Consider the following 15,819-nt stretch of genomic DNA (forward strand, 5'->3'; position numbering starts at 1 on the left):
CTTCTGCTGCTTCTGCGTGCCATTAATGAGCTTTAATTGCCTGTAAACACATCCCCGGCAGCGCCAGGGCTGCCTCAGGGAGGACGATGGTGTCGGGGAAAGGGAATGGGAAGAGGAAATCGTGGTAACTGTTGCTACGGCTGGAGCCGCCGTTCCCAAATGGGGCTGGGGGCTGGGGCGGTGCCCACGCGGGGCCGCTGGCACCGCCCAGACCCGGGCGGGGGGCACAGCACAGCCCCCGTGCCCCCCCCTCAGTGCCACCAACCCTCTGTGCCACACGGGGCTGGGCATCACCCCGAGAGCCCCCAGCTGGGATGTGACTGCATGGGGGTGCCACAGAGGGGCTGTAGGGACAGTGGGGTCCCTGCCCTCCCCTTTTTGCTGTGTTTGAGGTCTCACAGAGAGGGTTGTAGGGACAGTGGGGTCCCTGTCCTATCCCTCTGGCTGTGTTTGGGGTCCCACAGAGGGGCTGTAGGGTTGGAGTAGGGGGCAGGGGTGTCCCTCTGCTGTCCCCTCGCTGGACACACACGCGGCACTGATGGAGCCTGCACAGGGGCTGGCTGTGCCCGGGGAGGGGGCTGTAAATGCCATTTTCTAGCTCAGCGCCCTGGAACTCTCCCTGAGCTGGGGCTCCAGCACCACAAACAGCGCATTTTGGTCACCCTGAGAGCTCCCTGCCTCCATGGCGGCCCCTGGCCCTGCCCCCTGGCACGGGACAGGTGGCGCTGGGTGCCCAGCGCTGCTCCCGAGGTGCCCCCGGGCGCGGGGACCGATGTCACAGCAGGCGGGAGCGACACCGCCCGTCCCGTGAGTGGCACTGGGGGCGTCACAGGGGCCACATCCCTCGGGGGAGGGGGGGGGTGGGAGGGGTCTCGAGGTGCTCGGGAGTGGCCACGGGGACCTGGACAAGCCCGAGGAGGTTTAACAACACCAAGTGATGGTGCTGCCCCGGGGTGGGGACAAGCTCCGGGGTCAGTCCAGGCTGGGATGAGGATCTGGGGGTGCTGGGGGTGGGAGCTGGACCTGCCTGAGTCCAGAACCCCCAGCCCTGGGCTGAGCCCACAGCAGGGCAGGGGGGATTCTGCCCCTGTGTCCCTGTGCTCAGGTGATTTCCCACCTGCAGAGCTGCCCCAGCCCTGGCCCAGCACAGGCAGGAGCTGGAGCTGCTGGAGCCAGGCCAGAGGAGGCTCCAGCATGAGCAGAGGGATGGAGCAGCTCTGCTGGGAGGAAAGGCTGGCACAGCTGCCATTGTTCACCTGCACAGGAGAAGCTTTGGGGGGACCTCAGGGTGGCCTTGCAGGGCCTGAAGGAGCCCCAGGAAACCTGGAGAGAGACTGGGGACAAGGGATGGAGGGACAGGACACAGGGAATGGCTCCCAGTGCCGGAGGGCAGGGATGGATGGGATATTGGGAATTGGGAATTGTTCCCTGGCAGGGTGGGCAGGCCCTGGCACAGGGTGCCCACTCTGGATCTCTGGCAGTGCCCAAGGCCAGGCTGGAGCACCTGGGACAGTGGGAGGTGTCCCTGCCATGGCAGGGGCGGGATGGGATGAGGTTTTATGAGGTTTCAGCGCTGCAATCCGAGCAAGTTTCACCCTGAGGGCTGGGTGTGGGAGCAGCGGGAGCAGCGGCAGAGATAAATTCCTGCCACAAAGTTTCTTTCGCTGCTAATTTTCTGATTAGGCGCTGTCTGATGCGGAGCTTATTCCGAGGCGGGGTAATCTCGGTAAGCAGCAGGAGGGGCAGGGCCGCGCTGAGCCCCGCGCACCGAGCCCCGCTCCGAGCCCGTCACTCCTCAGGGGCTGACAAGCGCTGTGGAAATCCTGTCTGCGGATGAGCCGAGAGGATTCTCCCGCTATCCCCTAAAGCCTGCGTGTCACCTAGTCCAATAAAAGGCATTATCGGCAGGCTGGGATTTTGTTCTGGCGTATCTCGGGCCTCCAGCCCAGCCCCGGCTCGGCTGATTTGCATGAGAACGGGGGGGTTTGGGTACGGTGGGTGCTGGGTGCTGCCTCCAGGGATGCTGATGGGAGGGGAGATCCCGCCCGTTTTCCATCCTGCATTTTCACTGGCCTGTGGCCGCCAGCCCTGCCCCTGGCTGGCTCCTGCCCTGGGGATGGCAGCAGCGCCCAGCGCTGGGGCTCGACCCACCCATCTGCCTTCACGGGGGCATGGGGAGCTCGGGGGGCTCAGAGCATCTTTAGGGTGCCTCAGCTTCATCCTGCTCCATCCACCAGCTCAGAGTGATCCTGCCCCGGGTGAGCACAGCCAGCTCTGGGGAGGCATGCCCAGGCTGGGAGGAGTGTCTGGAAGGGAGTGCTGGGGTTATCCCCCCCAGAATGAAGAGCTCAGGGTGCAGGGCGTCACTCTGGGCTGTGCCATGTCTCCTGGATCCTGCTCCTTGCAGGAGATGCCACATCCCCAGGGATGGGGTGGGTACCAGGGCACAGAAACCGGCTGTGCCCACACCTGAGGGGACATCAGCCTGAGTCCTGAGCTGGCAGGGGATTCCGTGCAGAATGAATGGGTTATCCTGGGTTATCCCCTCCCAGAATGAAGCCCTCAGGGTGCCGGGTGTCACTCTGGGCTGTGCCATGTCCCCTGGATCCTGCTCCTTGCAGGAGATGCCACATCCCCAGGGATGGGGTGGGTACCAGGGCACAGAAACCGGCTGTGCCTACATTTGAGGGGACACCAGCCTGAGTCCTGAGCTGGCAGGGAATTCCATACAGAATGAAGCCCTCAGGGTGCAGGGTGTCACTCTGGGCTGTGCCATGTCCCCTGGATCCTGCACCCCACGGGAGATGCCACATCCCCAGGGATGGGGCAGGTACCAGCTGCTTGCTGTGCCCACACCCGAGGGGACACCAGCCTGAGTCCTGAGCTGCCAGGGGCTTCCCTGCTGCCACCCAGCCCCGGGAGGAGGGCAGCAGGCACGGGCAGCCTGGCAGTGGTGGGAGCAGCCACGCCTGCTGCGCCCGGCTAATTTACTGTGTGGCTGCGCGCTGCGCCAGCCAATAACTTTGAAATGATGTGGAGATTTGCAGCCAAACCTTCTCATAAAGAGATTTAGGAGGGTGACAAAGATAATTAAACATCCTTCCCTGAGTATTGACTTGCAGCTGAAAGGGGAAAAAATAACTACATTTTTCACAGTCCTTTTAAATCATCCTGAGGCCTGGCTGGGCTCTGTGCAAATAAGGCTTGGCCTGGCAGCCGTGGGGCTGTGGGTGCCAAATCCCTGCCTGCCAACATGGGAATAACAACTGTGGGGAGCAGGGAGGGAGTTCGGGGAGCCCAGAGTGGGCAGGGAGGAAGGCTCCAGGGCAAAGAAAGGGGGGGGACATGAGCCTGGCTGTCCCCTGAGCTGCCCTGAGGATGAGGATTCGGCTGAAACAAGGAGAGGAGGGGTGGGAGGGACAGGAAAGGAGGGACACAGGGACACAGGACAGGGACAGGGGGAGGTGGCAGCTGTTGGAGGATATGAAGGAGTGGCAGAGAGACTCAGGAGATGGATCACAGCATGGCTGGGGTTGGAGGGGACCTTGAAGGCCACCTCACCCCAGTCCTCCAATGGATGGAGTCCCACCATCCTTCGGAGGCTCCTGCAGTGGGGCAGAGCTGCTGTGGGACCCCCAGGAGCCCCCCATGCACTGAGGGCACAGCTGAGGCCAAACCTCATCCCATGGATGAGCAGCAGAGCCCCACCCACCCTTCCCTGCCCGTGTGGGCAGTGCCAGCCCCGGGAATGTGCCTGGCTCCTGCCACACCCCGTGCTGTGCCAGCGGCGCCACCCGGCTCTGCCCGCTGGGACCTGCCAGGGCTGGGCACCCCGGGCTGGGCTGGGCACCCCGGGCTGGGCTGGGCACCCCAGGCTGGGCAGGGTCCCGGCTCCAGGGACTCTGGGGGTGACCCCACTCACACAGAGACTTTGCCTGAGCCCAGAAACTCCCCCAGTGCCCACAAAAGCTCCGTGTTAGAGCTGGGGGTCCCGGGCACAGGATGTCCGTGCTGTCCCTGCTCTGTCTCCACTCTATCCCTGCTCTATCCCCTCTCTGTCCTCACTCTATCCCCGCTCTGTCCCCTCTCTATCCCTGCTCTGTCCCCGCTCCGTCCCCGCTCTGTCCCTGCTCTATCCCCACTCTGTCCCTGCTCTGTCCCCTCTCTGTCCCCTCTCTGTCCCTGCTCTGTCCCCGCTCTGTCCCTGCTCTATCCCCACTCTGTCCCTGCTCTGTCCCTGCTCTCTCCCCTCTCTGTCCCCTCTCTGTCCCTGCTCTGGGGAGCTCGGGATGCCCAAGGTTGAGGGGCTGGGCTGCTGGGAGCTGCCAGGAGCAGCAGGGATGCAATGGCAGCATAAGGAGGAGGAGGAGGAGGAGGAAAATTTCCGAGCGATTTCCACCCCATCCTCAGTTTGAGGGTGACATTTCCGGACAGAGTCCCCTCTCAGCCGAGGGCTGACATCACAGTGGGACAGGGGGACGCTGCCGGTGTCGCGCTGCTCCTCGGGGTCCCTTTCCCGGCCGCTCCCGGCGCTGGCCGTGTCGCTCCGTGCGTGGAGCACGCGTGACACCCGGTGGGCGAGCGGGAGACTGCAGGAGCCGGTGCCCGGGCACGGGGCACTGCCCGGGGGTGGCACCGTGTGCGACACAGGCGCCTCCCGAGGGCACGGGCTGGCCCTGCCCGATGGTTTTATGGGGTTAACCCGGGTGGGGAGCGCTGCAGTCCCAGGGCTGGGGGCGCTCTCTGGGGTCTCCCCAGGACCTGGTGGCTGCAATGACCTTGGGGTTTGGGGTGTTCCCAGGACCTGGTGGGCCCTGTGACTTTGGGGTTTTGGGGTCTCCCCAGGACTTAGTGGTTCCTGTAACCTTGGGGTTTTGGGGTGTCCCCAGGACCTACTGGATCCTATAACCTTGGGGTTTTGGGGTCTCCCCACTACCTAGTGGGTCCTGTGACTTTGGGGTTTGGGGTCTCCTCAGGACCTAGTGCATCCTGTAACTTTGGGGTTTTGGGGTCTCCCCAGGACCTACTGGATCCTATAACCTTGGGTTTTGGGGTCTCCCCAGGACCTGGTGGGTCCTGTAACCTTGGACTTTTGGGGTCTCACAGGGGCTCTGGGGTCTCTCCAGGCACTCAGGGGTCCCTGCAGCCCACAGCTCTGGGGTCTCTCCGGATGTCTGGGGATCTCCTCAGGAGTCTGGGGGTCCCTGGAGTCTCCCCAAGGCACTCGGGGGTCCCTGCAGCCCTGAGGCTCTGGGGTCTCTCCACACCCAGGGTCCCTGCAGATCTGGGGCTCACCAGGGCTCTGGGGTCCCACTGGGGCTCTGGAGTCTCTCTAGGATCTTGTCCTTGTAACTTTGGGGTCCCACCTGTGTCCTTGGGCTCACTGCAGCCCCAAGGCCCTGCTGGCCATGGGGCTCTGGAGTCTCCCAGGGACCCCTGGGGGTTCTGCAGCCCCCAGGCTTTGGGATCTCTCCAGAGCCCCTGTGGGGGCCCCTGCAGCCCTGGGGCTCTGAGACCACTCAGCTCCAGGGCACCTGCAGGCCTGGCCCTTTGGGATCTCCCCCTGCAGCCCCAGTGTTTGCTGCCTTGCACCACTCCAGGGTCAGGATCTCCCTTTCCCTGCCTCTGTCTGTGTCCCTCAAGGACCCTGATGTCTCTCAGGTATTCAGCACCTTCCTGGGACCATCCTCACCTCCCAGCCCCATCTCCTGGTGCAGCTCTGACCCTTCCTGGCTGCTCCAGCTGGGTTTCTCTGGGACAAGAAACTCTCAACCCATCTTCTGCTTTTCCTCCTGGCTCTCTTGTTCATTCCCTGGGGGATAAACCCTGCAGGAACAAGGATCTGAGAGGAGTCAGGGCTGTGCTTCACATAAAGCCAAAGCAGAACCGTTTTCTGCAGGAAAAACATTTTCATTCCAATTTGCAAAGGCTTTCAAAGGTGATTCTCAGAGGAGCAGGAGCAGCTGCTGCAGAGGGGATTGGATGTTCTTCTCCAGCTCTGGAGAGGCTGGGAGCTCATCCTGCTGAGGCATCCAAGTCATTAATGGATCTGTGAACACCCACATGCAACACCCTGCAACCCCACTCCCAGCATGGAAACCCCACATCCCGGCTCTGGGGTCTGTAAAGACACTGGGAGGGTTTAAATGGACCTGGAGAGTGAAAAGGGGAGCAGGAGGAGGGAGGGAGCAGACAGGACAGAGCTGGGTGCTCCTCATGTGCCCCAAGCAGGGCCCCACATGCCCTGACCCCAGCAGGCTCTGCTCAGGGCATGGGGGGACCCCTGGAGCTGCTGGTGTGACAGTCCCTGTGTCCTCCCCTGCCAGGGACAGCGTGGCCCAGAGCAGGACCCTGCTGCTCCCAGCAGCTCTGCTCAGCCCAGGGAGTGGAGCTCCAGCCCAGATGGGACTGATGGGACTGTTGGACCTCAAGGGCACGTCACAAAATTGCCTCTGAGATGAAAGAATCCTCACAATCCCAGCATGGTTTGGGTTGGGAGGGATCCTAAAGCTCCTCTCATCCCACCCCTGCCATGGCAGGCACAGATCCCACTGTCCCAGGTGCTCCCAGCCCCAATGTCCAGCCTGGCCTTGGGCACTGCCAGGGATCCAGGGGCAGCCCCAGCTGCTCTGGGCACCTGTGCCAGGGCCTGCCCACCCTGCCAGGGAACAATTCCTGATTCCCAATATCCCATCCATCCCTGCCCTCTGGCACTGGGAGCCATTCCCTGTGTCCTGTCCCTCCATCCCTTGTCCCCAGTCCCTCTCCAGCTCTCCTGGAGCCCCTTTAGGCCCTGCCAGGGGCTCTGAGCTCTCTCTGGAGCTTCTCCTCTCCAGGTGAGCACCCCCAGCTCTCCCAGCCTGGCTCCAGAGGGGCTCCAGCCCTGGAGCAGCCCCGTGGCCTCTCTGGACTCACCCAGCAGCTCCATGAGGAGAAGTTAAACCAGATGTGACAGAGACAACACCAACATGAGGCTCCACATTTGCTGCACTGATCTTCCTCCTCCCTTGGGCAGCTCCCAGAGCACCCCCAGACCCAAACCTTGGCTGCACAAGAACCAAAGACGGTGGTGAAGGGGCTGGTTGGAGCCCTGAGTGTTCCAGGTGGGCCATGGGAGCCCAGCTCAGCCCAGCTGGAGGCTTGCAGGGGGATGTGGTGGTGAGCAGCAGCTCCTGGGTGACCTGTACAGCTTTCCCCAGGGGCTGCTGCAGAAGGGAAGAAAGAGCTTTCCATTCAAGTTTCCAGCTGGAAGAGCCAGGGAGAGAAAATGCTGACACCCCTGAGGTGCAGAGCGGGGCTGGTTCCACCTCAGTGGTGCTGTGCTGCTCCTCCACTGGGGATCCTCCATCCCAGGACTGCAGTGCCCTCCTCCTCTCACCCCATGGACACCTGGGCAGCTCCAGAGCCCCAGCTGGGCTCCCACCCACAGGAGCCCCTCCAGGCTGTACCTGGGGACAGTCACTCACAGCACACTGCAGCACGGGGCTGGACAGCTCTGGGCTATAAATCTGTGTGGCCAGAGCTGCTCCACAGCCCCAAGGCCACCCCAAGGTCTTTCCAGGCCGGGATCTGCCCCTCCCCTCCACTGCAGCAGCTCCTCAATGGAGCGTGGCACTGCCAGCCCTGCCCTGGCTGTGGCACAGCCCCAGGGACAGCCTGGGTGCCCGGGGAGCAGCAGGGCAGCCTGGGGAAGCCTGGGGCAGCCTGGGGCAGCCTGGGGCAGCCTGGGGCAGCCTCTGCCCTCTGGGAGCAGCTGCAGCTCCCCAGGTTCCTCCCTGCTCTCCTTCCCTGGAGTTTGTCCCCATTTCTCAGTGCCCCGGGGATGCTGTCCCAGGGTCAGCACTGGGGCTGTCCCCAAATCTCATCCCAGGGCTGGGTGAGGAGGGAGTTGCAGCCTGGCCTTGCAGGTGAGGCTGATCCAGGGGGAAGGGATGTGAGAGTGGTGCAGCTGCATTCCAGGTGGGCTCCAAGAACCCCAAAATTCCAGTCAAGAGAAACCTTGTGGACATCAACAGGATGGGCAAGATAACCCCAGGTGTCAGGCAGGCTGGGGCCTGGGGGCTGAGCAGGATCCCAGTGAAAGGTCCTGGAGAAGGCTCTGGACAGGAGGATGGACAAATGGACAGCATGAGGAGGATGTGGTGGTCTGGGGCCTGGGTGCTCTGTGCAGTGCCAGGGAAGCCCAAGCTCTGTGCTCAGGGTGGTTCCCAGTCCAGGGAGAGATGGAGGGGCTGGGAAAGGAGCAGCAGATGCTGCTGGCAGGGCCAGAGCTGGGGGAGAGCTGGGCTGGGCTCTACCAGCACCCTGCAGGTGCCCTGGGGGCAGAGCCAGTCCCTCTCAGCAGGGCATGACTGGTGCCCAGGGACAAGGGACATTCACTGCAGCCCCCGGCTGGGCAGTAGAATCGATATTTCACCCTGGGGAGGTGGCACAGCTGTGGCACCGAGGTGGGCACATCCATCCGTGCAGGCTGGGCCGAGCCCTGGGTGACCTTTCCTGTGCTGCTGGTGGGAGGGGGCTGGACACCCCCGGGGGTGCAGCACGCTGGGAGCCCAGCGAGGGCCCCCTCCCCTCCCCAATCCTTCCCCCAAGCCGCAGGGAAAAGCTGATAACCCATCCTGAGCCCGGAGCCCTGTGCACTGGGCCGTGCCCCCTGCCTGGCCCACATCCAGCTGATGCCTCCGGGCAGCCGCTGCTGCAAAGTCAGGCACTCAGATTGCCGAGGAAGCAGCGAGGGGACAGCAGGGGTGGCAGCCCGGGGGGCTCGGGGAGCCGGGGGCAGCCGTGCCCTGAAAGCCGAGCCACCTGCGCGCTGCTACCTGCTGAATAATAGAGGAGCGCAGAGAAATGTGATGCTGCTGAGGCGGCCCGGGAGGACATCCGAGCTGCCGACAGCAGCTGCGAGAGCGACCGCAGCCAAGGAGCCTCCTCCGAGCCCCACGGAGCCTCCTCCGAGCCCCACGGAGCCTCCCAGCCCCGCGGGCTGCCCGCAGCGCTCTGCCCGGCCTGCCCGGGGTGCCCGGGCCGCTGCAGGGGCACGGGCTGGGACTGGCAGGACCATGTGAGCTGCCCGGGCACCCAGCGAGCGCAGAGCCCAAGGGCAGGGCTGGGTGTCCCGGCAGGGGAGGCAGAGGCTGCCCAGAGGCGGTGCCCGCGCCCGCCCGGGGGCAGCAGCTCAGCCCCATGTCCAGAGGAGGGGAGATGGTTTATATCCCCGATGACTCCGACTTCAGCTCCTTCAGGGATCAGTGCGAGAGCCTGGAGGGCTGGCACTGCCGCTACAACAAGGCTGGCGTGACCGTGTGGAGTCAGGGCCAGGAGGAGAGCTGCACCGTGCAGAAAATCAAGGTAAGCGGAGATTCCCTGCCCCAGCCGTGTGCCGGCGGCTCCGAGGGTCCCTGGGCGCTGCCCCGTGCCAGCCCGGCCTGCCTGGGGGTGTTTCTGCCCCGAATTACAGGGCTGGGCAGGGTTAGACCCCCGAAGCTGCTTCCCAGCTGCTCCTCGGGCTCCTGCTGCCGGCCCGGGGCTGCACCCGCCGGGATCCCCCAGCTGCTGCTCACCTGGGGCTGTCCCTGCTCCCCACAGCATCCTGCTGCTCACCTGGGGCTATCCCTGCTCCCCACAGCATCCTGCTGCTCATATGGGGCTGTTCCTGCTCCCCACAGCATCCTGCAGTTCATATGGGGCTGTCTCTGCTCCCCACAGCATCCTGCAGTTCATATGGGGCTGCCCCCTCTCCCCACAGCATCCTGCAGTTCATATGGGGCTGTCCCTGCTCCCCACAGCATCCTGCTGCTCATATGGGGCTGTCATGTTCCCCACAGCATCCTGCTGCTCATATGGGGCTGTCATGCTCCCCACAGCATCCTGCTGCTCATATGGGGCTGCCCCTGCTCCCCACAGCATCCTGCTGCTCATATGGGGCTGTCCTTGCTCCCCACAGCATCCTGCTGCTCATATGGGGCTGTCCCTGTTCCCCACAGCATCCTGCTGCTCATATGGGGCTGTCATGTCCCCCACAGCATCCTGCTGCTCATATGGGGCTGTCATGCTCCCCACAGCATCCTGCTGCTCATATGGGGCTGTCATGTTCCCCACAGCATCCTGCTGCTCATATGGGGCTGTCCCTGCTCCCCACACCGGCAGGAAGGCCCCAGGATCAGTCACATTGTGGACATGGCCCTGCCAGAGCCCCCCCCAGGCTCATGGGACGTGTCCCCAGTGTCCCTTCCCCGGCTCTGCCGTCCCCTCCCATCCCCACGGGCTGGGATCCTGTGGCAAGGCCAGGTGCTGTTCTGGGAGGTTTGTCACTTGCCAGGGGCCACAGCTGGGGTGCTGCAGAGGGACAGGAGGCTCAGCCATCCCTCAGGTACCTTTTGGTTGGTCTGCACCGCCCCAGTGGCACTGCCAGGCAGCCCTGGGCATGCCAGGAGTGGCTGCAGGGGGCACAGGGTGAGCCCAGGGTGAGCATCCCAGGCTTTGGCTTTTCTGGCACCAAGAATCCCAGCCCCTGGGCAGGGATGGGACCTGCGAGGAGAGGAGAGGAGAGGCAGAACATCTGACCTGCAGGGCAGCCCAGCTGCTGGAGAGCATCAGGGTTAAGGTTAGAGTTCACCCAGCAGTGTCACCACAGCCTCGGGGAGGTGAGGAGGAGGGAACAACGCCCTGGAAGAGGCTCCTGAGCACAGGACAGCCAGCAGTGCCTGTCCTGCAGCTGGGGCACGAGGAGGAGCTGGGCACACACGGCTGCCATGGACAGAGACCCCTCAGGGCCAGGGGGAGGAGCAGGAGCAGCACTCTCGGCAGGGCTGCAGCTCCAATTCACATTTCCCTGCTGCTGTGAGCCGGGAAGAGCTTCTGCTCCTGGGTCAGGGAGCATTTAAACCAGCTGGGCATGCACAGGATTAAGGAGTGCTGAGGGGTCAGGCCAGGACCTCTGTGAAAAGTCCTGGTGACTGCAGCAGGTCCCTGACACGTGGGAAGAGGCAAAAATCACATTCCTGCCCCAAAAGGAAGCTCCAGGGTGGCACTGTGGGCACTGTCACCTCCATCCCCGGGAAGGACATGGAGAACGTGCTCCTGGGAGCCATGTCCTGAAGGACGAGGGCAGTGGTGGCAGCAGCAAGGACCTGCCAAGGGCAAATCCTGCCTGAGCAGCCTCTGCAGGGAGAGCTCTGGCTCTGTGGGCAGGTCCAGCCTTGGCCAGGCCTTCCCGTGGTGAGATCTGGACTGGAGATGTGGATGCTGCTCACAGTGACCAGGACAGGCTGGCAGAAGCCCCTGGAGTCCCCAGCCTGGCAGAGGGGCTGCAGCTCTGTCCCCCCTGCCACCACTGAGCCCCGCAGGGAGGGGACCCCAGAACAGGCAGGTCCTGGGCAGTCAGGGAGCATCACCAGCCTGGTTCAGGGCAATCATGGGGGTGTCCCTGCCCTGGAGAGGGCCTGGGCACGGTGCAGGGGTTGGCACTGCACCTTCCAAAACGTGGATGCAGCCTGAGCTGCAGAGCTCTCTTGGGGTCAGGAGAGCCTCAGTCTGTCCATTAACTGAGGGAGTTAATTACCTCAGATTCCCTGAGCAGCTGGAGCTGTGGATTTTTTCCCACTCGAATTCCCTGTGGATGGGCTCTGTGCTTTCCCCATCCCTGCTGCTGTGCCTGGCAGGGCCGCTCATCCGAGCCCGCAGGGGGTGGTGGGCAGGCTTTAGTGGGGCATTTGGGGCTGCGACGCTCCCTCCGTGACAACCGGAGTCTCCTGCAGGCCCATGAGCTCCACCTGCAGCTGGAAAAATCCATTTCCTTGCAGCAGCAGCAGCTCCAGACCCCGCTGCAGCCAGGGAGGGAGAGCAGGAGGCGGGGGCTGGGTGCTGCCACCCTCCCCGTGCCCTGGGCACTGCAGCACATCCCCGAGCCCGGCCTGGGCACGAGTCCACCCAGCCCCGGCCACCAGGGAAAGCTTGCCCGAGATTGATGGCACCTGCCACGCTCACGGGGCCATCTCCGCTTACACGGCGCCTCATCAAAGATGCAAAGGCTCTAACGAGGAGCAGATGACATCTCCCTCCTGCCGGCACTCGGAGGAGCAGGGCGGCCGCCTTCATCAATAATGCACGGCTGGCGCGGCCGGGCAGCTCCGGAGCTCCGGTTACAGCCGGGCCCGACAGCGCCGGGAGCGGGCCCGAAACCCCCCGGGAGGGGGCCCGAAACCCCCCGGGATCGGACCCCACTCCCAAAACTATCATGAAGCACACGGGCAGCCCTTTGTTTGCCCTGCCAAATAGGGTAGGGGGCAGGCACCAAAGCTTGGACCAGCGGGATCACTGGTGTGAGGGTCATTCCAGCCCCACAGTGGCTCCGGGGCTGTCCTGCAGCAGGGACTGTCCTGTATCCTCCATGGCACAGGGACAGCCCAAACCCCTCGTGCCATCCTCCATGGCACAGGGAAATGGGACAGCCTGAAGTGCTGGTGCCATCCTCCACGGCACAGGGACAACACAAAGTCCTGGTGCCATCCTCCATGGCACAGGGACACGGGACAGCCCGAAAGCCCTTGTGCCATCCTCCATAGCACGGGGGAACAGGACAGCCTGAAGTGCTGGTGCCATCCTCCATGGTGGCACAGGGACATGGGACAGCCCGAAATCATGGTGCCATCCTCCATAGCACGGGGAAACAGGACAGCCTGAAGTCCTGGTGCCATCCTCCATGGCACAGGAACACAGGGCAGCCCAAACCCCTGGTGCCATCCTCCATGGCACAGGGACAGGGGACAGCCCAAAGTCCTGGTGCCATCTTCCATGGCACAGGGACAGCCTGAAGCCCTGGTGCCATCCTCCATGGTGGCACAGGGACAGGGGACAGCCCGGAGTGGGCCCAGCCCGGGCTGGTGCTGCCCCTCTCCCCGCAGACGCGCATCTCCTGCAAGGACGTCCCTGCAGAGACGCTCTATGACGTGCTGCACGACACCCGCTACCGCAGCAAGTGGGACTCCAACATGATCGAGACCTATGACATCGGCCGCCTCACCGTCAATGCTGATGTGGGATACTACTCCTGTGAGCACCCCTGAGAGCCCCGGCCCCCTCCCCAGCCCCCTGAGTGTGTGTGGGGCCACGGGGCCGGGGCTAACGGGATCTGCCCGCAGGGAAGTGCCCCAGCCCCCTGAAGAACCGGGATTTCGTCACGCTGCGCTCCTGGCTGCCCCTGGGCAATGACTACATGATCATCAACTACAGCGTCAAGCACCCGGTGAGCCCCGGCTGCCCCAGGCCTGGCAGGGCTGTCTGCGGGCACAGGTGGGGCTGGGCAGGCTCTGAGGTACCCGGAATCTCCCCACAGAAATACCCACCCCGCAAGGATTTCGTGAGGGCCGTGTCCCTGCAGACCGGGTACCTGATCAAGGCCAACGGGGATGGTGCCTGCATCCTCTATTACCTCACCCAGGTGGACCCTCGAGGTGAGTGCCCCTCACCCAGAGCTTACCCCCCTGGCTCTGATTTTATATTATGCCACTTTTGGTTTCCCCCTTCCCTTCTCCAGCCTAAAAAGGTTCCATCTGTCTGCTAATCTCTGATGCTCCCAGCCATAAGAACTACTGTCCAGTCAGTGGAACTCAAATTTTGGTTTGTAGGATCATGGACTAAAGGCTTTGGGATCCTGTGTTCACAGAAATATGCGTGTCACCATATGTGTGTCTCTGCTATGCAGGTTTATTGCATGTCTTTTAATGCTGCAGAATTCTTTCCAGAAGGTAGGCTCAAGGCCAGAGGTCATGTAGGAAGACATGGTATTAATTAGAAAAAGAGTAACTCTGGCCTGGTGTTCTGCATCTGCAACAGTCACAATCTTCTATTAATTCAAAAGTAATACAATTTATTTTTATAGAATAACCTCTTTTTCAAAATCCAACAGTAGAATTAGTTCCACAAAGTCATTCTGAAGCCCTCCCATTACTACATTACCTATGCATATCCAAATGGCTCTCCATCACCCAGGCACCCAGGAATGGGGACAGCCTGAGGATGCAGGGGTGCCACGCCAGCCCTGGGGGTGCTGCAGGCCCGTGGTACCTCCCCTGGGGCTGGCCCTGCTTCTCTGGTGACAGAGCTTTGGGCTCTTGCAGGGTCCCTGCCGAAGTGGGTGGTGAACCGCGTGTCCCAGTTTGTGGCACCAAAGGTAAGGAAGGGGATGGGAATCATGGGCAGCAGGGATGAGCTGCCCAAATTACCCCGGGTGAGGGCAGGGTGGGTGAGCCCAGGGCTCACAGGGTGGGTGCTGGGTGACCCAGGGCTCTGAGGAGGGATGCTGGAAGACCCAGAACTCATGGAATGGTCCTGGGAGACCCAGAACTCATGGAATGGTGCTGGGAGACCCAGAGCCCACTGAGCAGGTCGTGGTTACCCAGAACCTGCAGGACGGGTGTTGGGTGGTCCAGAGCTCACAGGATGGGTCCTGGGTAATCCAAGGCTCAGAGGATGAGTCCTGGATAATCCAAGGCTCAGAGGATGAGTCCTGGATAATCCAAGGCTCTCAGGATGGGTGCTGGATGACCCAGAACCTGCAGGATGGGTCCTGGGTAATCCAAGGCTCTCAGGATGGGTGCTGGATGACCCAGAGCTTGCAGGATGGGTGCTGAGCAATGCAGGGCTCACAGGATGGGGCCTCAGTGATGCAGAGCTGCCAGGAGGAGTGCTGGGTGACACAGAGCATGCACTGGACACGTTGCTGGGGCAGCCAGGCCCCAATCCCCTGCCAGCACCCCAAACCCTGCAATGGGGTGCTGGGAGCTGTGCCCACAGCCCAGAGCAGCCCAAACCCCAGCCCTGCTGTGCCCTCAGGCCATGAAGAAGATCTACAAGGCTGGGCTGAAGTACCCGGAGTGGAAGCGCCGGCACGACCCCGGCTACAAGCCCTGGGTGTACCCCGAGCAGAACACGCTGCCCAGCGTCAGCCTGGCCGAGCTGTCCGTGCAGCACGCGGATTCCCTGGAGAACATCGACGAGACCGGCCTGCCCGAGGAGCACCTGAGCACCAGCGACCACGAGGCCTGAGCCCTGAGCACAGGGAACCCCCTCAGCACCCAGGCTTGGCACCCAGGGGGCACAGCTGGGAATTCGGGCTCTCCCTGCTTCCCCGTAGTCACATCTGCTCTCCAAGTCCTTCATCGTTGACCCCTCTCCCTACCCAGGCAGGGGGAACTGTCCTGTGGGATCTGTGCAGCCACAGGGGCTGGGAAGAGGCAGGATGGGCACCCTGGTGGCCCCTGTGCCCATGGAGATGTCCCCACAGGAGACAGAGCGGGCAGTGGGTGTTCAAGAGAGGCTGGGCAGGAGCTTTGCTGGCACCAGGATACGGCTCTGCCTCTCTAAGACCCTGAAAGGCCCAGAAGTGGGGGGTCTGTGAGGGTCCTGCCCAGGCTTTGCAGCAGCACAAGGTGTGGATTGACCCTGTCTGGCCTGAGGTCCAGCTCAGGCTGGACCCACTGCAGCCCCTCCAAGCTTAGTGTGACCCCCCCATCTCAGGGAGCCCTCCCAGGCCCTCTGCTGAGCACCAGGCTCACCTCTGCAGGCTGGCTCCAGCCCAGCTGGCTCTGGAGGACCCCTTCCCCTGCTGGTTTGGGGGGTTTGTCCTGGCACTGGGGTCCTGGGCCTCCTGTGTCCCCACTCTCCCAGTGTTTGCCGCTGCTGTGGTTCCTGGCACAATAAAGGGGTTGGTGTGTGTGAGAGCTCACGGGGCTGGCACAGCATGGGGAGGGGGCTGGCACAGAGCCCACCCAGAGGATCCAGCTCTGAGTGGGACAGGAGGGCCCCTCCACACAGCCCCAG

General features: G+C 63.0%; 1 protein-coding gene across 1 annotated transcript; it reads left to right on the forward strand.

The window, feature by feature from the left end:
* The first annotated feature begins 3,442 nt into the window (after window positions 1–3,442).
* LOC139597567 (START domain-containing protein 10-like) lies at window positions 3,443–15,719 on the forward strand. Its single transcript, XM_071443012.1, has 6 exons — window positions 3,443–9,348; window positions 12,903–13,050; window positions 13,140–13,243; window positions 13,334–13,451; window positions 14,118–14,170; window positions 14,833–15,719. The coding sequence occupies exons 1-6, from the start codon at window positions 9,184–9,186 to the stop codon at window positions 15,043–15,045; spliced, it is 801 nt and encodes a 266-aa protein (XP_071299113.1). The 5' UTR covers window positions 3,443–9,183; the 3' UTR covers window positions 15,046–15,719.
* Window positions 15,720–15,819: the final 100 nt, after the last annotated feature.

Source organism: Agelaius tricolor, unplaced genomic scaffold, assembly GCF_023055355.1.
Source record: "Agelaius tricolor isolate 1412-34295 unplaced genomic scaffold, bAgeTri1.0.p SCAF_18, whole genome shotgun sequence".
In the NCBI taxonomy this organism is placed as follows: domain Eukaryota; kingdom Metazoa; phylum Chordata; class Aves; order Passeriformes; family Icteridae; genus Agelaius; species Agelaius tricolor.